We start from the raw sequence: 22089 nt of genomic DNA on the forward strand, positions 1-22089 counted from the left end.
CTAAGCTTCAGCTTCAAGTTTTCAAGGGTATCCCAAGTAATGTAATGTAACAACCCCTAGAAGTCACAAAGACTCTATTGTCTTCCCCGTCTAGTAACTGCAGGCAAAGTAGCCAAACTTCACACTCAACAGTGTCAAATACTCTCGTATCTAAAAGGATCAGCACAGACTCCTGATTATACTGACAGGAGGAAATCCTCAGCCAGTAAGACCAGCACAGCTTCCATGACATACTAAAACCAGACTAACAGGGATGAAGGAATCCATGTGACACCAAAATTGCCTTGCCACAACCTTCAGGATAATCTTCCCAACGATGGCAGATTAGAGGCAGGTCAGTTGACAAGATTACAGCATGAAGAACCTGACCCAAATTTTCCCAGGGAAGTCATTGCAATTGTCCTCCTTAGACACAAATCCTTTCTGACCAGGACAGCCAGTCCAATGCAGAGCTACACAGCAGGTGGGAAATTCCTCACAATATGAAAGATCTGTCAGTTTCCAAGCAGAGCCACTGAGGATATACCAGGAGGTCAGCCACTTGGAACAATCCTGCTGGAAATAACTTTGTGTGTACAGTAGTAGAAAGAACAAAGTTTTCTTCACCACTACCAATACCATACCATAAATGTTTATACATCCTGAGGCTGAACTGGTCTCTGGGCATGTCTGCCACTGCCCTGCTCAGGGTGTGAAAGGTAATACTATACAACTGTGAGGATGTAAATTAGGCAGAGAATGCTTAGGGGCTTCTTTGTCGATGGCTGTAAACAGAAGAGGATTCAGTGTTCTGTGGTAGCAGGCACATTGATAGAGTGAGTCACTGGCCATGGACTAAATGACATGAATTGAAGGGTAGGGTCTCTACTAATTGGTGTCCTACCCTTCCATGATGATGCCACAGATAACAATAATCTAACCACAGATCTCAATCTACAGAATCTCCTGCTTTGTTTCCCCATACCCTCCATCACGAGCACCAATGAACCCAATCACCCAGAGATGGTCCCTCCCTATCTTCAGCTCACAATAGCATTGCTCAGCCTTCACCACCACCAAACTGAGGGAATTAAAGGGGGTGTAGATGCTGAAGCCGGCTCCTGAAAAAATGATGTGGTGGGGGAAAGTGAAACAAGATCCATATCCTAAGAAAAAGCTTCTAAATTAGACAAAGTCTGTTACTCTTACACATAGAATATTTATCTTCCCAGTTCCCCAACCACTGAACTCAAAGAGAGGATGGAAACGGAGGGAAAAAACCTAGCAAATCTCTCACCTCAGCCTGAGGGTTGATCAGACAGCATTATTAAGAAAACACCCAGAAGATCCCTTCCCAAAATAAAATCTAACCTAACAAGAACATCCTCAACCTCATAATGGAGAGCAGATTCATCTAGCTGGATATAATCATTTCCACATCACCCAACCCAGCATAAACAAGTCATTCCACTTAACCATCATCAGTCTGTTCCCATGTAACTTTGTCCCTGTCCACAACTCAAAAATTTCTTAAACTAGCTCCTCACCTCCCCCGGCAATTCCTTCTGTGTAACAGACTATTGCTGATCCTCAACAAGCTATGCAGCAAAGAGAAACACAATGGTTTGAGTAAAAGAATGTGAGTCAGGATTGCTCAGTGTGTTGTAGGTAAAAGGAGATTTCGTGCCCCAGTAGCATCCAATCTGTGGCCCTAGAAGACAACTGTGCTAAGAAGAAAATGTGCATGTTATTATGGATTGGAAACATGTTCCCTGAGCTGCTTTCTGTGATTTTTAAACTGGTGTTCAGATTGGGCCTGCTGCTGTAGGGAGAAGGTAGGGAGGTCTCTGATTCCTGAGTGGTCTACACCACAGCCCCAAGAGCAGCTCTGCTGTGAACTAGATCTGTGAGTAGCTGCTCTTCATTCTGTGCTGCAGCTCCCCTGCTGTACTGCAGGGCTTGGAGAGCAGATTTTGCTGCTTCATCACCAGCTTCCCTGGTGGACAATGGGAGCCTGAGTTAGAGCAGGAAACCAGTACACACTCAACTGGCTATGTCTGAGCCCAGGGGAATGCCTAACACAGAATGGCTCCCCTACTTTACCCAGCCCATTGCTCCCTCCAGGAAGCCTAGGAGAAGTGAAAGCAGTAGAAGATGAGAAGCAGCCTCAGTCACAGCTCCCTGATTATCTGCCCATACCCCTGCACAGTCTCTGTGCAAAGGGAGTGGAGCAGGCCAGAGGGTCTGTCCCAAAGTATTGATTACGGCCTCTTAACCTTTTCTGCAATAATGTTTTGCCCTTTGACTGAAAGGTTGTATACTACAGCCATGGTGAGATATAATGCTTGTGAGACAAAAGTCCCAGCCCTGTGGAAATGCCATCTAGGTGCATAAGTTGATACTGAGTAGGACACTGTTATTAAAGAAAGGCAAGTGGAATATATATATTTTTTTCATAAGAAGGAAATAGAAAGTAAGTACTTCCCCTCAGGTCAAGTCAGAGGTGAATGCAGTTTTGGAAAGAGAGGCCAGACCATGGGTGAGAATTGCAGCTTGTGTAGAAGAACCCACGCTTGCTTTCATCTAGGTAGCCTGCTTAACAATAGCAGTGAAGATGCCTCAAAGCAGGCTTCAGCATGAGTTATACAAACCTGCCTGAATCCCCTGGGTACACACTCAAATTTGTGTCCTGCACTGAAGCCTGCACCACCATGTTCTCACTGCTATTTATAGCGATCTAGCTAGATTAATGCTAAGGTGGGTACGTCTACATGAGCTGCAAATCACATTCCTGGTTGCAATGTAGACATAGCCTAAGAGTGAGGAAAAAACTGGCATACCCCTTGGAGAATGGTTGCTGTTAAAACTGCCCCTTCAGATATCCCTGTGTTCCCTGGAGATATTCAGAAGAATGTCACACAAAACAAAAAAATCAACAACAAAGAGGGGGAATTAAATACTGTGGGCTAGATCTTGTCATTTTTATTCACACTGAATAGTTACCGTACTCTGCAAGGAGTTCCATTTTCAATAAATGAAGTTACTTGTAGAGTAACATATTACTCGCTGTTAGGGTTGCCAATTTTGGTTGGACGTATTCCTGGAGGTTTCATCGCATGACATACTTTTTAATTAAAGATTAATCTTTAATTCCTGGTGACTCCAGGGCAATCCCGGAGGCTTGGCAACCCTACATTGTGCATAAGAATGGCAAAAATTGTAACTGTTGAACAAATGCATGGCTTTATTTTAAGAAAATCTTACCCTCTAATCTCCTCCTTGCTTGTCTGGAGCCCTCTCTTTGTCTAATTACATGGCTGATTCTATAATGTCAATGGGAATATTCCTGAATACAAACTTCTCATATTCTGCCACCACCTAATGGGAATATTTGTGAGGCAGGTTATTACTCAACATGAGTAAGGGTGGTAGAATTGAGTTGGCAGGAATCGGCCCTTAGATCATACCCTGTTTTGGAAAGAAACATGTTTACTGTAAAGCATCATGAACACACCTCTGGTACTGCATAAATAACAATAATTAATAATTGGGTGGGTGGGGATCTGAAAAGGAATACTGGGAGCACAGGAAGTGATTGTAAAAGCTGTTTGAGCCACAGAAGGCTAGAAAATACCCTTGGCTCATATGGAATAAAAACCAGTGGTCACAAGAGGGATACAAAGGGAGACAGAAGAGCGAGATTAGGATTATCAGAAAAGGGTGAAACTGTAGATGAATCCCTGCCCATTGAGATGAGAAGACACCCATTATTTTTTACGAGAGCACATTTATCAATTTCATGGTTCCAAAATTATTAATTAAAACGTATGTTGGTTATTTTCAATTTTATCTTAATATGAACAATTAAAGAACATCTTTCTTTGCCATTGACAGTTCTATAGTTAGGTACAAATTCTGATTCTGCAAGGGTGCCTACTATTCCTTTTCAAATACCGGCACTTTTTCCTATTTGAAGGGAAAATCCCAACAACCCTGCACCATATATCAGTTAGTAAGACCAGATAAGAAGTGGAACAGAGAGAAAATGAAAAGACTAATGTGGTAACTGAAAGAAAATAATTTTTTTAAGGAAGAAAAGACACAGTAAGAAAGAATAGTTAATTATGTACAATATCTGAAGGTCTGTACAGACCTGCTCTGCAGCATTCACTCCTGTTTTACAATACTGAACCCCACTGTGATGTGCTGTGTTCTTCAGCTCAGACTTTCCTTACAGTGTTTAATGACTTCTGCACTTCATTCATTTCTCGTTGAGCATTGGCTATTACTTGAATGCTGTAATTATTGTGGGAGGTTCTAAGCAGTGGAACCCAACATTACCACTATAGTAAGTGTTTTTTAGGGAGAAGTAGGAAAAAATGACATAGATGTTATATAGTAATTAAAATGCATGTAAGAAATAATTAGCCAATTTTTTTTATCCTGGATATTGTATTTTATGTATTTGTAAATAGAAGTAAAAAAAGCTGTCAAATATTATACAAATAAATTGCTTTGTTTTTTAACGTAACACACAGCAAAGGAGAATAACAGGAACTGGGGCAGAGGCAAAGAGTTACACATGGTCAGTCTTGAGTACCTACTGGATCCTTGGAGTCCACATGGATTTTGAAAGATTTGGGGTGTGATCCAAATTCCATTGAAGTCAATGGGAGTTTTTCAGTTGACTTCAGTGAATTTTGGATTAGACTCTTCCACAGTGTGAGGCCTCTGTTTCCTCAGTGGAGGGGTGGAAAGAAACCCTACCCAGAGTGGAAGAATTTGGCAGAAGCTCACTGAGTTTTCCTCACCTCAGTTTCCTCCCTTATATGATTTTTCCAGAAAAGAAGCCAATTTCTGTTTGTCTGAGATTTTTGTAAAAATGAAAAGCGAAGAAATTCGTTTTGCAAACATCTAGAAATTTCGACCTTATATGATCTGAAAGTGTCCCTTTCAACTTTTTTAGACTGACTTTAAAATATTCCAGACATGTTTGTGTGGTGTGTAGACCTATGTATGAAAATATATATTTTTCACTTTGTTGGACCAGAAGGAGGAAAGGGGCAACCCAATTACATTGCATACTGAACAGTTAGGAACTGGTGTATGACTAAGTGAGATGAGTCAGGTGTCATAAAAAACAGAGGATTCTGATTGGATGATGAAAAATTCCATCTGTTCAGGAAGCTAGTATAACTGCATAGGTTGGGAATTGGTAGCCATGTTGTTTTCCCTCATGCCCATGAAAAGGCAGATAAAATGACAGGCACGCCACAGCTTTGAGAAACCTTTGGTTTGTGAAATCTGTGGCTTTTGATAGGAACGTAGCTACTACTGAAGTATCATTGCCTCTCTCTGCAGAATCTCTGAAACTAAATGCTGTATATTTTCCTTTTAAAAAGAAGGTGCTACTTTGCATGAGTTCTTATAATAAAAGTATGGCAAGGTTTATTCTACCAAAGAGATGTATAAAAATGTATTTGCTAGAAGCAAAGGGAGGAAGCACTGTCGGGAGGTCTAAGTCTTATTCCTGGCTCTCCAGTGACTCACTGAGCGATCTGGAATGGCTCACTCAATCTCTATGTGTCTCCTTTCTCCCATCTGTAAAATGGAGCTAAAAATACCTACCTCACAGGGGTGTTGTGAGGCTTTATTAATTAATTTTTGTAAAGTGCTTTGAGATCCTTGGATGAAAGGTGCTATGGAAAAGCCAATATGCTTCACTTTTGTAAGGGCAGTAATACAGGGACACACATATGTTCAGGTGGCTGAAGGAACCTGATGCTTTAAAACACTGCTGAAAAGTGTCCAGCTACCTAGTATAACAGCACATCTTGATGTTTGTTGTTTCCTATAGGATATGTAAAGAGCAACTCCCATGGTCAAACCCATGGAGGAAATTATACTTTGGCTCATCACAGAACTACTCCCTACAAACTACAAGGTACCCAGTTTACCTCACAAGTGAAGAAATGTTCAAGACACTTAAAGAAACAGACACACAGATTCCGGCCAACAATTAAGTCTTCTCTATTGCCAAACCATCTGTAGACAGACACCACTTACATAAGGCTAGATCATGTCTTAAAGGCACAGCAAGGCATAGTAAGAGAGGAGAGAGAGAGGAGACCTCCTGTTTGGGCCAGGATGTGGGGAGCACAATCTGCAACTCCCCTTATGATTATTCCCTGTCCATGCAGCCAGCCAGCATATAGGAAGGATCAGAGTGATAGCTGCATCCACCCCTGCTCCCCACCCCACTCTTGGCCACTTGTACCTTGGGGAAACAAACAGCCTATCTGCGTTCCCAGGTGTAACTGTTACAATTTAAGCCAGGTTGTGTAAGCGGTGGGATAAGGTGCCATACTCCCTCCCCACGTAGCCATATAACAGTCAGTCAAGATCTCACCTATAATGTGTGGAGTCCTAATAAAATTCATATTATCATTAAACGGACAAAATGTGAGGAACCAGTTAAAAGTTAAACTTTGGTAGCATAAAAATAATAATAGCATGGTAAGATTTTATATAGTTGACTCAAAGGGAAGTAACATTGTTTTGTATAGAGTAATTTTGCCTCATTGTTAAACTAAAATATTTCGAAAATCATGTTAACCAACCATATTGGGACTTGAACCTTCAGGGTGATGACCATTCTTGCCTGACCCAGCAAAGCACTTAAGTATGTAGCTTCAAAACTAAGCACATGCATAAGAGCGCTACTGGATCTGGCCAGCGTGCTGATGGCCCTGGAGAACTGTACATGCGTCTGTAGTTTTCCTCAAAAAAAGAAGAAAAAAAAGAGAAAAAAGTTACTTCATGCAGTTAATTAATAAATGTTTCCCTAGAAACATAATTGTTTTTAAAGAAATATAAAGTAGAAGACAAATAGTAACTGGAGGATTAAAATAATTTATTCCCCTGTTTCCCTCATCAAAGATTCAAACATTACACTTTCTTCTTCTCCACCACTTGCCCCTCCTCCTCCTTTTTTTCAGTTGAATGGGCAGGAGAGCTTAAATGGATAAAACCAAACTCACAGAATAAACAATATTAAAGTTATAGCTTTTATCCAGCTTCACAAGCACTCCAAAGGAATTTATGTCTTTACTCAGGAAATAAGGGATTCGTATTTTGGCTTTGCACTGTAATATAGGCAAAGTGCTGCACATTCATCCACTGGTAATCATCCACATGCCCGTCATTCAAGTCAAAACACCAACTCAGAATTGAAAGGTTCAAAAGTTGTTGTGTGGAACACTCAATGCACACATGACCAGTCCTAGTATGACTGAACTGAGAATATATACATTTTCATGTCCTGTGTTTCAATATGCTGTTAAACTGACGTTGGCTTTACAACAGCTTTTGGAAGTTAAAGTCTCAGGCTTGAACACATCAGCATTTTTCGGAGGTGTAGCTTACTGCCTCATTAATTGTTCTCCCTGTTACTTCTTCCACCTCTGGCTGCCCATCAGACACAACTGCAAGAATTACTATGTGAAAGCAGCAGTTTCCACTGAATATTCTTCATACAGATGGTCCTGGGCTGTAATATTTACAGTAATGTGAGATTTGTTTATAAATTTCATTTTAGAATATGATCATTAGAGTATTAAACGCATTTGATTTTCTTATACCACAGACTAATTGTCTAACTTAACTACCTACTTCTATGCAAACACATCAAATGGAAAATTTTTAAATAGCTGAACTCTATCTCAAGTCTTTCACTGAGAAAACCAGGTTCTGACACACCTCAATTTTAGTGAACTGAGGCCATCCGAATTTTGAATATCACAAAAATAATAGACTTGTAAACTAAAATAATACCAAGATTGACAATAAAAATGGGTTTGATGACAATGAATTGGGTTTTCTTATCAGCTGAATATAACACACATCTCTACTTGTTAATAATCCTCTATACTATACTTAACTAGCTAATGTAGTTTGTACAATATACTACCCTCGGATCTCTGCTCTTCCTTTCCTAGACACAACCTAATCCACTATGTATATCAGTTCTGCTGCTTAACTACAGCTTCCTCTCATCCCAGGATCCCCAACCACTATGTAGCATGAACACTAGCATGTGGCTAAAGTATTATATTTCTCACTGTTGAGCTTTGTATTTAAAATTCTGATTTATTCTTTTGTCCGCCAACCTGCAGAAAATATTCTTTTATGCCAAAAGCATGCCTGTCAGCAAATATTAGTAAATTAAATTCTCCTGCTACCTGAAATTTCCCACTACATTTTGTTTAACCCAAAGCACAAAGGTCATAGCTAAGAAATTGTTATATCTACAATTGTACCAAAATACATCTGAGTCCCTATGATGTTAGCTTATGCTGATGGGCCAGCTCTTGAGCTGGTGCAAATCAGCATAACTCCATTGATTGAGCTGGCCCAGTGCATCATGCTAATTACTAAATTGGGGAAGTCCTTTTTTAAAAAAATGTGAGTTACTGTTACATATAAGTGCTTGCAGCAAATATTCCAAATGTTTGAGTAGCTGAGTGTCAAAATATATTTTATGTTGTGTTTTTAGTCAATAACAATTGACCTATATTTATTTAAGAACTTGTATGATGGTGATGCACATTAACTTTTGAATTACCATGAGATATATCCAAGGGTATCCCTGGTGTCTCAGAGTGACTCATTCTATTCACAAAGTTGCCTCTCTGTTACTCACTAGTTATTGGAGCAGAACTCAGTAAAACAGAGTTATGATGTCTCATCTTGTGATATTGTGATGTACAGGATAACAAGCCAATACAGGAGTTATCTAATGTGGCCTTTGTTTAGACAAGACACTTTGGATTGAAGCCAATGTCATGTATGTAAGCGAATCTAAACTGGGGATAGTGTAGCTACTTACACTTATATTATACATACTGTTATTTCTACTTTCCTTTTATGTAATGATTATCACCGTTTTTTACTTATTCATAGTTTGCAATAGCTGAGCAATAGATTTTGAATTCTAGCTATGGGTGCACTTATTGAAATGTATTTGTACCTCTTTGTGTACTTGTCTTGCAGTTGTTTTTCATATAGCACTAATGATGTATATGGTGCTTATATAAGAGCCAATTCTCTTTTGGTGTACATTAATTAATTAAGAAAACAGACCCTATAATGCTCACTCTTTTAAAAAGATGGGAGTGAGGAAAGTTAAACCAACCTAAGGAAATATAATAGTTTGAATAATATAATTATAATAACCCCAATAAAACTATAAATAAAGAAGTGAAAGGGGGAATAGAAGAATTTATGCCTTAATATTTTAGAAATAATGCTGATTAATAAAATTTTGTAAAAAATGTCTTTTTTCCTGCATAATTAATAGTTTATTATATGATAAATGAAATAAATTAATGGTTCATAGCAAATATATAAAAATGCCCTTCTGGGCTTTACAGATATTCATTTTCTTAATACAGGTGGTTTCTACTTATGTGAACATGGGTCTTAGTGTTCTAGAGCTTCTGTATGATAAACAGTATTTGACATGCAGTTTGTTTTCTGTCCATGCTATTGCAACAACAGTTCCAATTCTAGCCACTTTTTTTCTTTTCTTTTCCTTTTTCTTTCTTTCTTTGTTTCTTTCTTTGTTTCTTTCTTTTTTTATGCAGAAGACCATCAAATGAATTGTCACAATACTCGAATAATGCAAGACACAGAAAAAGACGATAACAATAATGATGAGTATGATAATTATGATGAACTGGTGGCCAAGTCATTGTTAAATCTTGGCAAAATTGCAGAGGATGCAGCATACAGAGCCAGGACAGAATCAGAAATGAACAGCAATACATCTAATAGTCTGGAAGATGATAGTGACAAAAATGAAAATATTGGTCGGAAAAGTGAGCTGAGTTTAGATTTAGACAGTGATGTTGTTAGGGAAACAGTGGACTCCCTTAAATTATTAGCACAAGGACATGGTGTAGTGCTTTCAGAAAACATTAATGACAGAAATTATGCAGACAATATTTCACAGCAAGATAACAGAAATATGAACTTTGTAATGCTAGGGAAGCCTATGAACAATGGACTTATGGAAAAAATGGTGGAAGAGAGTGATGAAGAGGTGTGTCTCAGCAGTTTGGAATGCTTAAGGAACCAGTGTTTTGATCTGGCTAGGAAACTTAGTGAGACAAACCCACAGGAAAGAAATCAGCAGCAAAATATGAATGCTCGTCAACATGTCAGGCAAGAAGATGACTTCCAAGGAAGAACGCCAGATCGGAATTACTCTGACATGATGAACTTAATGAGGCTTGAAGAACAGTTGAGCCCCAGATCTAGAACTTTTTCTAGCTGTGCAAAGGAGGATGGGTGTCATGAAAGAGATGATGATACCACCTCTATTACTTCAGACAGGTCTGAAGAAGTTTTTGATATGACAAAAGGTAACTTAACCCTGCTTGAGAAAGCTATTGCTTTGGAAACTGAAAGAGCAAAAGCCATGAGGGAAAAAATGGCAATGGAAGCTGGAAGGAGGGATAATATGAGATCATTTGAGGAACAGCCTCCACGACAACTTTCTGGGGATGACAGGAAGCCTAAATCCAGTGACGGCCATGTCAAAAAGCCATATTATGGTAAAGGTAATATTTCTATATACTGTATGTTGTGTCATGAAAAAGTGTGAGCTAACGTGCTAATAAGTGATGCTTAGAACTCTAATGTGAAGTCATTGTTTATTTAATTTGTATGATTATGGCGTGATTCTAAAATAGCATCATGCTGTGATTACCTAATAGAACAACTCATTCTACGGTGTTAGAAACATGTACAGTATTTCAGTGCAATATCATTTGGCTAAATAGAAAAACATAACTTTTCAGGGAAACAAAACAAATAAGAGATCATGTTGAAAGAGGCAAAGATGATTCTAACAGGTATTATGACTAAAAATATGAGGAGAATTGCATTGCATACTTTATTGAATGATGGGGATTTATGTAGCAGTTAGTCAATCAGCTATGAAGTGTATATTTTACAGATTGGATTGGGTAGGTGGCATCATGATTTATAAAATTATCATCAAATGACAGTTATTGATGAAGCCGCTCCCATCTAAAACGTAGAGTTGCCTGATAGAAATTGAACAGTATCAGAATGACCGATAACATAAGATAGGGGCAGTGACTGCACATTAATTATCTTAAGATACTAAGGTAATGGAAACCGTTTGCTATGCAAGGCATAGTGTGGCCTGGGCTGAGATCAATAGCAATTTCTTTCTTATATGCATTCCACTTCACTGGTTTCATTCCATTGTGGAAACAGTTAAGGTGCTGCCTTAACCATAATTATATATCTATATATCTATATATAGATATATAGATATATAGATATAAAGTTAATTTTAAAATATGTTTTAATTTAAAGAATTATACTAGTAATGGTGTGTTTATATTAACACACCCCTCTGTATGTGTCCACATATATATGCATTAGGGCTCTGTCCTATACAGCATTCAATACCTCCCGAAAGTTGTTGAACACCCTGAATTCCTATTGACTTTAATGGAAGTTGAGGGCTCTGCATTTCTAAGGAGGTGATAAGCATGTTGCTGGATTGGTTATATATTGTATTTCTTATAGAGAAACACCTGGTTTCATCTCTATAATTTAGACTGTGGGTTTGGGGCGGTGGGTTATTTTGTTTTTTCCATTATAAACCTCTGATTTCAAAGGGTGATAACATGGCCATAAAATCTGGCTGTGAGATTAAAGTTGGCACACCACATCTCAGATCAGGAGATTTTTGATTTTATAAACAAGTTTTAAGAGGGGGAAATAGCCAGTCTCTTATAAGTTATACAAACAGGAACATGGAAGTTATTGGTATCAGAAACTCGTCTGCAATGTAGCTTAGAAATTTTGTTTGCTTTCAGACACAAAGATTGTAGTCCACTGTATGAACTAGTAATGTTGGGTGTTTGGGGAAGACATTGTTTACGTTTAGTTAAACAGTTATTCCATAGCCATGTGGATTTTTCTACTGCTTGCATGTGACACATAATAGGTGTATGTTCCCTTCTTAATGTGTGTATGTAACAAAACCAAACAGAACATGTTAAACCAGTGCTGACATTAAAATCCTTAAAACAGTGTTTTCCAGATCTGCCAACCCACGAATGCTTAGGAAAACACATAAACATATATCTCTGCAGTCGCCAAAGGATTAATATAGTAGTAGTAGAAATATGGGCTTCTTATTTCAGTGATTTCTAGAGCTTCCCTGATGCCAACCTACTTCTAAGGACTGCCTGATGAATTGGAGATAGGCCCAAACACAACCCTTGGATACAAAGGAAAGCCCTGAAATTTATGATAGTTTGGATCAGGAAACTTTACAGCTGTGACCCTTCTCTGTTCTTCATAGATGAAAGGCTGGAGGAGAGGGGGAGGAGAATGATTCCTTCCTCACTCTAGACAAGATTGAGAAAAACAGAATATTGCAGTGAATTAGAGGGGGGATGAAAGAAAGGGAGTTATTTATGTCATTCATTCTCATAGCACATATAATCTCCCAAACATGCTTGCAAAAGTTCTCCAAAGAGATGAATGATACAATTAAAGGGAAATATTCTCAGGGTGGAGGTGTCTAGGAAGAATCGTAACTCCTGTCTTCTCTCTTCAGGAGCTCTGCTCTCAGAGATCACTGAAACAACAAAGACACGGCAAGCCACTTTTTTTTCTTCCATTTAAAATCTTCCAGAGACTCTTTCCTCCAAGACTGATGACTTTTAAAACCTTGTGACCCAGCTTGGGCAAGCTTTGCTTAGGCAAAACTGCCACTGTGGCAAGGATTGAGTGAGGATTTCAGGATTAGGCTCTTAAAAAAAATTAAAAACAAAAAGTGGTATTCTCTATTGGAGGAAGGGATTCAATAAGAGCAGATCAGCTAGTCCAAATATGTACGCATTTATATTGAGAGGTGAATATAATCCTGAGCCCTAAGTTTTCTGCATAGTTCCATAGAGTTTTAGCTGGATGTCTTCTATTAAGTCAATGGGAAATTGTGCAAATAAAATTCCATGCAAGTTTTGGAAATGTAAGATTAGTGTGCAGCATCTTTTCTGACTTGCTAGACCATAAAGGCTCTTTTGGAGCTCATAAACCCTATTATTCTAAGGATCTGAATACTCAGGAGAATTTGCGTGGCACTGTAAGACAAGCTCCTCAGCTGGTCTAAATTGGCATTCCTCCACTGACTACTATAGAGCTACATAGTTTACATCAGCTGAGGTTCTAGTCCGTGGGCCCTAGAGAAGCCATTATGGTCTATTGTGTTAATCATCTGCATTTTAATAGTCCTTGAATACTGGTATATTTACATTATACTTATTTTATTTATTTTTATGATTTATTCACTTATCTAACACTTTCCCCACATTTCAATGTGCTTTATACAAAGAGTTGTACAGAGTTGTGTGTGAGAATGAAAATGGGACTGGTGGTCTAGTGGTCTCAGCACAGGTATATGTGGAAGGAACTCCTGAGTTCTAATCCTAGCTCTGATACTGACTCCTTCTGTGCCCTTGCGTTTAACTGCTAAAACTCAATTTCCCAAAGTGTAAACTGGGGATAATGGTATTTACCTACTTCACAGGGGTTTTGTGATGTTTATATGACTGGACAGAGCTTTGAAGATGAAATTTTGTAAATAAATACATTTACCATTGAACAGCAGAAAACATAGTACTGTATGTTACACCTGACATACATGCAAACTAATATAAAACATTAGCAATTAGAAATGCATTTGTGACAGCTAAGTTTAAAGTGTGATATTAAAAGCTAGTACTGGAAATTAGGCCAGAGGAGCAATCACCATATCATAAAGAGTTTCTCATAAGCCAAGATGGTTGAGCAAGGGTTTGGAATTTAGAAAATGCAACAACCACATGAGAATATAAAAATAAAAACCTGCAACTGAATGTGAACTGTGAGTAGTCTGTACACTTTATCTACTAAAAAGAGATTGTACCCAAATCTCTAGAAGTACTGAAAGGGTCCCTTGATGTCACTGGGGTTGTACCTGCTAAACCAGGGCTGATTTTTACCATAAGACTTAATGGAAACCTAATAGCAAAACCTTATTTCCAAAGGCAAAAAAGCATAAATCCTGCAGAAAGAAATAACAGGAGCAGCATAAAATACATAAAAGATGATAGATCAGTTTGGGTTCTGAATTCAGGACTGACAGAAGAACTAGAATGGGTGATGATGTTTGCTTTTAGCTATTAACTTAGAATAAGACGGAATCTTTGTAGCCAGAGTAGCATGAAACTTTTTTCTTAAATACTGGTGTATAAATCAGGCAACAGTGTTAAAGGTGATGTGGTGTAGCTTGTATTACGTGCTGAGTTGGAAGCCCTGGGATGTTACTTTACAAATGTTCTATTACAGGAAACAAACTGATGAAATATGTGATCAAGTTCTAGTTCAGGAATAATTTCACCAGCAGTTCCATTACTTTCTTGGCAGAAAACAATAGTTTATTGAACAGAAGTCTCCTGAGGCCCTTTCGTTGACTTGTACACAAAGAAACAAACCTCATTATAGAAGATTATTCACCTTTTAAGCTTACAAATACACAAACTTTATAGATGCATGATTATAATGGCCCAAATTCAAAATAAGGGATTGTTACATCTGATTAGATCTTTTACCCTATTATGGCTTACTGGAGGAAAAAAATGCTTTTATATGCTTTTGTATTCTACTACTTCATAAGGAATTTAGGAAAATCAGTGTCATCTGCTTAGAGTGACTTTGAATAAGGATATATTTGTGCTGAATCGTTGAATCCAGTATGCTAAGGAGCTGGGTCTGCTAACCTCAAGAGACTGAACGTCTATGACAGTACATTTGCAGGCTTCAGTACATCAGGCAAATAGTACTGAAAAGAAAGGGGGAACCAGCTAACAGTTTCAGAGTGTCTTTACACTCTTAAGTTGATGCTTGCCAGGAGAACATTGATTGACAGTGGTGTGGCTTTGCTGAAAGAAGGTCACTCCCCAATTACTATAATAAGTATTGCTGTGATCATAGGAGCCTGTGGTATGAAAAGAAGATAACGGGAACAAAAGTGACAAAATTGTTTTCAGAAGCAGCAGTTTTTTCTTCTAGTATTTTTAAGAACATTTACCAAAGAATAACTTACAACAGTAAATGAACCTTCTTACAGAAATTTGGAAAGCATAATTCACTTGACACATTTGTTGTAAATTATAGATCCCTCAAGAACAGAAAAGAAAGAGAGCAAATGTCCTACCCCTGGGTGTGATGGAACTGGCCATGTAACGGGGCTTTACCCCCATCACCGCAGTTTGTCAGGATGCCCACACAAAGATAGGGTCCCTCCAGAAAGTAAGTCCACATTGTTTCATGGAAACTGGGGATAAAACTCCAAAGATTTTTCTAGCATGCTTTTTCAACCTTTTTTATTTCCATTTTATGGTATGGTATGTCTCAGTTAAGCATCCTGTTCTGTGCTATAGTTTTTTTCTTTATTCCATCATATTCATATCTCTAATAATTTTTAAACTAAAAAGAACAACTTTTAAAGCTGTATTCTTTGATTCTGAGAATGTTAGGTTATTTTTAAACAGATGCATTCAGTCTGCAGAGAAAGATTTTCCAGAAACACTGCACTGCTTTTACTTCTGAGTGCTGAAGTCCCTGTTGTTTAGTGCAGGAACAATTGTGCTTTCAAGTTTGAAAAACTCACCACCCATTTTATTTATGTGTTTATTTATTTGGAGACATAATGAAGAAATGTACATTATAAAAAAGAGAGAGAAAGAGAATTTGGTCCTGTAGTAGTAATATCCAGGATTTTGAGCCATACTCTCTTGTCATTTACTTGGGTGCATCTTCCCTTAAAGTGAATGAGTTCTGTGGGGACTGAAGTCAAAGGAAGTTGCACTTGTGTAGAAGAGAGAAGGATTTGGTCTTGAAAGTTTAAGGCAGATCCTCAGCTGGTATAAATTGGAATAGTTCCACTGAAGCTAACTGAGCTGTGCTGATTTTATACCGGCTGAGGATCTGGCTAGGGTCTGATTCTTTTTCTTACTTTCACTGGTGTGAAATGGGACACCATGTACATCATTGAATTCTGTGGGCCTGTTTCTCCATTGTCTTGCAAATTGAGGAGTCATTTACACCTGTGTAAATTAAAATGGGTGCAAAACCCATCCAAATCGGAAGGGCAACATTTGACACCCATTTTGTACAGCTGTCCAGAAGTCTCCATGCAGAGAAGAATCAGACCCAATGGAATTTCACTGGTATAAAACCAGTGCAAGTGAAAGGAGAATCAGGCCCTTAAGACTTACACTATAGAAGACCATGAGTCTGATTCACCACTGCACAACTCCAGTTTTACAGTGGCATAACTCTGTTAATGACAATGCATTTACTGACATAAAACTGGAGTAAGGCAGGTCTGAATTAGGCCCCAAATCACCAAGAAAGTTGTTGTCTCAGAAAGGGAAGTCAGAAGTGTATTAGCACAGAGAGAGAGAGAGTCTAACACAAAGTCTTCTCTTTCATAGCAGGGTTGTTCTTTCTAGAATTAAGATAATGAGGGAACCTCACAGCATCTTGGTTGATCTGTGACTACAGCAGATTAAATTAATTCATTTTTCCATTTTTGTAATTTGACCTGTAATTTTCTGAAGTACAAATATTTTCTCAGGTGCTTAAAGTTCTCTCTCGTTTTTTGTAAATGGTGAAAATAAAGCTCTTTAGAAGATGTTGTAAATCAAAGAAGAATATAGCTTTAAACTGTTTGCATGTTCCGTAGTTACTAAAATGAAAAAGGTGAGCTCATCTTTTTATTTATTTATTGAACTAATTTTCCTGTTATGCTGGCCTTGTGAAGCATGTTTCAAGAACAGCTTTGAATAGCAGGAATTTCAGAGTAAAGCTTTTGCATCTGCACACATTTTAATACACTGCCAGTGGTGGTGGTAATGGTGGTGATGATGATCTTTGAATCAGTCTCTATGGGTTAAATCCTCAAGTGTCTGCTTGGTTTTTATTCAATTCTTACTCAGCCAAAGCACTCGCTGATTTCAGCAGAGTTTGTCTGAGTGAGAACTAAACAATGACTTCATGAGTACATCCCATGTGAATAAAATGGGAGCTATTTGGAGAGGCTGAATGGCCTAGTTCTGTACATTAATGCACTAGCCATCCAGCTTTAGAGACATGGATTCAGATATGTCTCTTGTCATACAAAAGGAAAGGTCCCAGTCTAGTTCCTTGTTAAGGTACCTCCGTTTTACAAAACCTCTTGATAATTTGGCCCATTATAGCAAGAGTGTTGAAATTCAAAAGAGAATTGCCTTGAAAGAATTTGGGGGCAAATCTTGCACCCAACTTGCTAAAGCCAATGCTACCTATTCCTTACTCTCATGATTAATCACTCCACCAGCCCTCAACTTTACAAAGTGCTTACTGCTTAGGAGTTTCTTTTCCATATTTTTTTTCAATTTGCATTCTTATAATTTAAGATTTATAGAGAATTAAAATAAAGAGAAAGAGACCAATTCTGCCCTCATGCTTACATGTGTAGTAACTTCCATTGACTACGCCCATTTGACTGTGGGCAGAACTGGACCCTAGTAAAACTGAATTGACTTGCATAATTACGGTCACATTCTGCTCTCAGTTGTACTGATGTAAATCTGGAGAAATTCAATTTTTTATTGGTATCACTGAGAGCAGATTTTGGCTCGCAGACTTTATTATAAGTGCATAAAACTGTATTACACAATCACAATCCACACTTTATTACTGGGCTGATCCCAATCCACCTGTTACTATTGAGCTGATCAGTGTTCAGCATTTATGTATGGAGAGGATGTTGGGAGTTTCCTGCTTCACCATCACACCAGAGACACATTAATTATTAGATTCTGTAATTTCCATAATTCTCACTGTACAGTGTTACCCGTGTTAATGCGCATAAGGTCACGACACCTCCTTCCCTCATCAGACTTTATTGGTTACGTGTATTTTGAGGAATGCTGGTCGTTAATGAATCCTGGTTTTTGGTTTTTAAATGGTTTCATATATACTGGGACTTGATTTTTTTTTTCTTGCTTTCATACGCTGCTGTTTTCTCTTACTCTTCTTGTCAAGTTCTTGCCATGCATGAAAATGTTCTTAAGTGTCCTACACCAGGCTGCACAGGTCGGGGCCACGTAAATAGCAACAGGAATTCTCACAGAAGGTAAGGAAGCCATCACTGGTCTAATAGTCTAGAGAGAACACTGCTTCAGAGCTGCAGCACTTCTGGCAGTCTGTTCTGAGAGTGTGTGTATATGTGTATGTGATTTTGTTCTTTTGTTTTAAAGATGGCAGATGGTGCTTAGTGTGCTTTATTTATTCATTTTGCATCAAAAAATCCTTAAACTTATTTTACAATGTGAAGAGACTTCTGTGCAAAATTAATTTGATTCATGTAAGAAACGTTTTAAGCATCACTTGCTTGTTTTTATTTATTTTTTTAACTTAGCTAGAGTTGTATTAAAAGAAGCATATGACCCTTAAGGAGAAAGTAATAGAAGAAAGAAAAAGACCACAAAAACTATCAAGACCAGGACAGAGTTATGGTTCATATAATGTTCATCTTTATGAGTGATGACTCCATACGGCGTGAAAAATCCCACTCTAATCATAAGAACAATTTTGTATGAATAAATAATAAAAAGCATTTCAATTACATATATATTATACAATTTAAAGTTTTCTACCATCCAAGGGCTCAACCTGAAGTCCATATTTAGGCAAAAATTAATGAGAATTTTGCCTGAATAAGAAACAATATGGAAAAGTACTTTTGATTTTCAAGATGAGGAAAGCAATAGAATTCATAGAAATTATTCTAGAAACCTATAGAATTCCACAGAAAATGATACTTTTCTATAGAGTTTTTTAATCATCCTATAGAATGGACCTTATTTTCTGTTACATCCTAGGGATTATTTTTAAAAACTTACAGAAAAGTTATCATTTCTATTATATTTTATGACTTTTCCATAAGGAAATTGAGCTCTACGTTGTAGCTTCCAATGGCAAAACCCAGGGAAGGTGGGCAGAGAGCACAGAAAACTACCCAAGGTTCCCATTACTGAGCTCCTTTTAACATTAACTGCAGCAAGATGGCTTGGGAGACCACAGAGGGTATTGGCGGTATGGTCCTCCACACTTACAGAGCTCTGGCTTCACCGAGAGTTCTTATCTCAGCTCCATGGATTCCCTTGCAGAGGACCAGTCTCTTTGGAAGGCTCTGTGGCACCTCCTTCTTCTCTGGAGCTACGCAGCCACTGGCTGCCTCCCACTAATGTCATGCAGCACAGCAGCAAAAGCTTCGAAGGGGACTCCATGGCAACTAATGCTGCAGCAGCACTGACTTCCGTTTGGATATCTGCTAGGATATCCCCGGTGTCTGAAGAGGAGCATGTCACTGGAGAGCAGCTGCCGCGGGCACTAATCTGAACCTATGTAGAGCCCCCCAACCTTTCCCCCTGTGGAACTGAGACAGAGGGGTTGCCATTGGCACCCAGGGAGGAGTGGAGGGAGCATTCTGCTTACCTCTTTCTGCAGCTTTTGGGGCATTTTGCTCTGCTTTCCCCCCCCCCCTTCTTCTTTTTTTCTTCTGTTGCAAGGGAAGCATCTGGGCCTGAGTAAGATTTCAAGCTGAGCCCTTTCGAGAGGCACCTCTGTCTCTAGTTTAAAACCCTATGCCACCGAGTGCACTGATTTGCCTTTCACTTTAATTTCTTTTCCTGTGGAGAACACAAGGAGCTGCGGTCACATAAGCAAGCAACAGACAATAACGAGAAAAAGACCCCTCCATTGTCAGGTCACAGGATTTTACAAATTCACTAAGAGCACCATCTGCTGGTACCAGGATATTTATTTTCAACTGTTCTAAATCTTTTCCAGCAGAAGCAGACTTATTAACTATCACTTCAAAAATAGTTCAGCATTTGTAAATTAGAGTTCAAGTCCAAGAAAAGAACGTCTTGGTTCTTTTCACGTTACGTGACTAGAACGACCTTTAGTGGTTTAACTTCATGAATAAACAGCAAGAAAATATATTTTTGATATAGGTTTATAGACACTCAGTCAAATTCTCCACTGATTTATACCCCTCACAACCTAATTGAAGTTAATGAGGCTGAATGAGGTGTGAAGCAGCACAAAATTTCATCTGTATTGTGTTGACATTGAATAATCTGCATCAACCATTTCAGTGACAAAATGTATATGAACAAAAGGGCCACGTTCTGCTAACAAAGCCGCAAAGTAAATTTTGGCTTATATTCTCCTCTTCCTACCTGAATGCCTGTTAACTGACATCCATGAGAGTTCTGCCTGTGTACAGTAGGAGGAAAAGAATATTGGATATGAGATCATCCATGCAACTTTGGAAGCAGAATGTTGCTCAAAAAGACAGGAAGTCTATTCTAGAGGAAATGTATACAGAAAAGGTTCTGGAAACTTTTTTCCTCCAGATTCTTCCTCGTGCTGACTAAGGAGGAGAAGGAGTAATTGGATCAGTGCTATAATGTGAAATTTCTCAGGACAAGACAATTAAATTTCCTTTCTGTAATTGCAGCCTCTCTGGATGTCCTATTGCTGCAGCAGAGAAACTGGCTAAAGCTCAAGAGAAGCATCAGAGCTGTGATGTGTCAAAATCAAACCAGGCATCAGATCGGGTTTTAAGGTATTAGAAATCACTATAATACTTAATACTATGCAAAATTCATCACACGTTAAATTAATCTGAGCATTTATATTTATATACGTTGTATATACATATATATCTCCCTTAAAGAAGAGTTTAGAATTAGGGCTTCTGGATCCAATTTTCTCAGCATTATTTCCCAACAAATTTGCATGGGGGTGGGCTGGTAATTATTTTGGCAAATACATGTAAAGCCTGAAAAGCTCATTTTTGTCTTAGGCATTGTTTGGTGTAAAGCTGACTGCTGGAGTGCAAAGTCTAAGAACAGTGTGAAAAAAAGTTGGTATCTTTTGGGAATAAACTAATATTTACCGGTAAGTCTTGTTTTCTTCAGCAGGCTTTTACTAGTAAATATCAGTTTAAATGAAAACCAGAAGCCCTACTTGCAGTACTAAATTGGCAGCATACCTTTTTATGAAAAAAATACCTGATCTAGTTTAGCTTCCAAAAACACTTAAGGGTTAGTTCATTGTCTCTGTTTTGCTCCCTCCCCCACAGAAGGGATTAAAGGAATGGAAATACCATTCTATTGGTTTAAATTTTGATGGAGGGAGGAGATTGAACTAATCTGTCATAATTACCCCCTCTCTCCATGCATTTGGGGCTCAGCATTTATCCTATGCACAATCCAGCTCGGCACTATTAAATGCACCTAGTGCTGGGCCAGATGTGGGTGGAGAAAAATGTGGCTTCTGGGGGAGCTGACAGTTTAGGGAGCAGTGCAAAGGCATTGGACTTCTGCATGAGTGTACCAGCCCTATATTGATGCCCCAAGAGCTGCAGAATTTCACCATGGATATTATGATATCTGTGGGTTAGGATGGCCACATCCTTCACTTCTCCCCATGGGAGAATTTGAAGGACTCTCCACAACTTCCAGCACACAGAATTTCCTAGGCTTCCCATAAGTTTCTCTCTGTCAGGTTATCATTTTGACCTAAATTTTGATAGGGTGACTTATAATGAATGTTTCTTACTGTTAAAGGAGTCATCTTTCTTTGAATATTCTCTCAGTACTTCATCAAAATCTTGATGGCATTTTCCAAACCCTTGTGTTCTTGGGGTTGAGAAAACAGAACGATGTCCTGCATCAGGAAAGCTAACGGTTATTTAGTGAATTTGGATTTTTGTTTTCCTTTTCCCAAGTGTTTTCAGTGGCTTTATCTGGACCGGACCCAGTTCTGGTTTCATTTTTTTCAGACACTGTCCATGATACTTTACTCAACGATGGTGCTTTTAATAATAATAATAAATATCCATTGAACAAAATCATCAAATCTTCATTAGGAGGATCACACACAGACCAAAAATAC

At 38.4% G+C, this 22089-nt stretch overlaps 1 protein-coding gene across 26 annotated transcripts in view; it reads left to right on the forward strand.

Annotated features, from left to right (window-relative positions):
- Positions 1-22089, forward strand: part of MYT1L (myelin transcription factor 1 like) — a 384826-nt gene that overhangs the window by 263961 nt on the left and 98776 nt on the right. For 18 of the 26 annotated variants that reach the window (XM_074947738.1, XM_074947721.1, XM_074947742.1 and 15 more), the window contains 4 exons: positions 9624-10601; positions 15247-15381; positions 18163-18253; positions 20648-20755. In XM_074947738.1, the coding sequence (XP_074803839.1) occupies positions 9624-10601; positions 15247-15381; positions 18163-18253; positions 20648-20755 (1312 nt within the window). The remainder of the gene's footprint in view (positions 1-9623; positions 10602-15246; positions 15382-18162; positions 18254-20647; positions 20756-22089) is intronic. The other 8 variants (XM_074947730.1, XM_074947732.1, XM_074947736.1 and 5 more) reach the window with 4 other exon arrangements.

The sequence above is a fragment of the Natator depressus genome, chromosome 3 (assembly GCF_965152275.1).
Source record: "Natator depressus isolate rNatDep1 chromosome 3, rNatDep2.hap1, whole genome shotgun sequence".
Classification (NCBI taxonomy): domain Eukaryota; kingdom Metazoa; phylum Chordata; order Testudines; family Cheloniidae; genus Natator; species Natator depressus.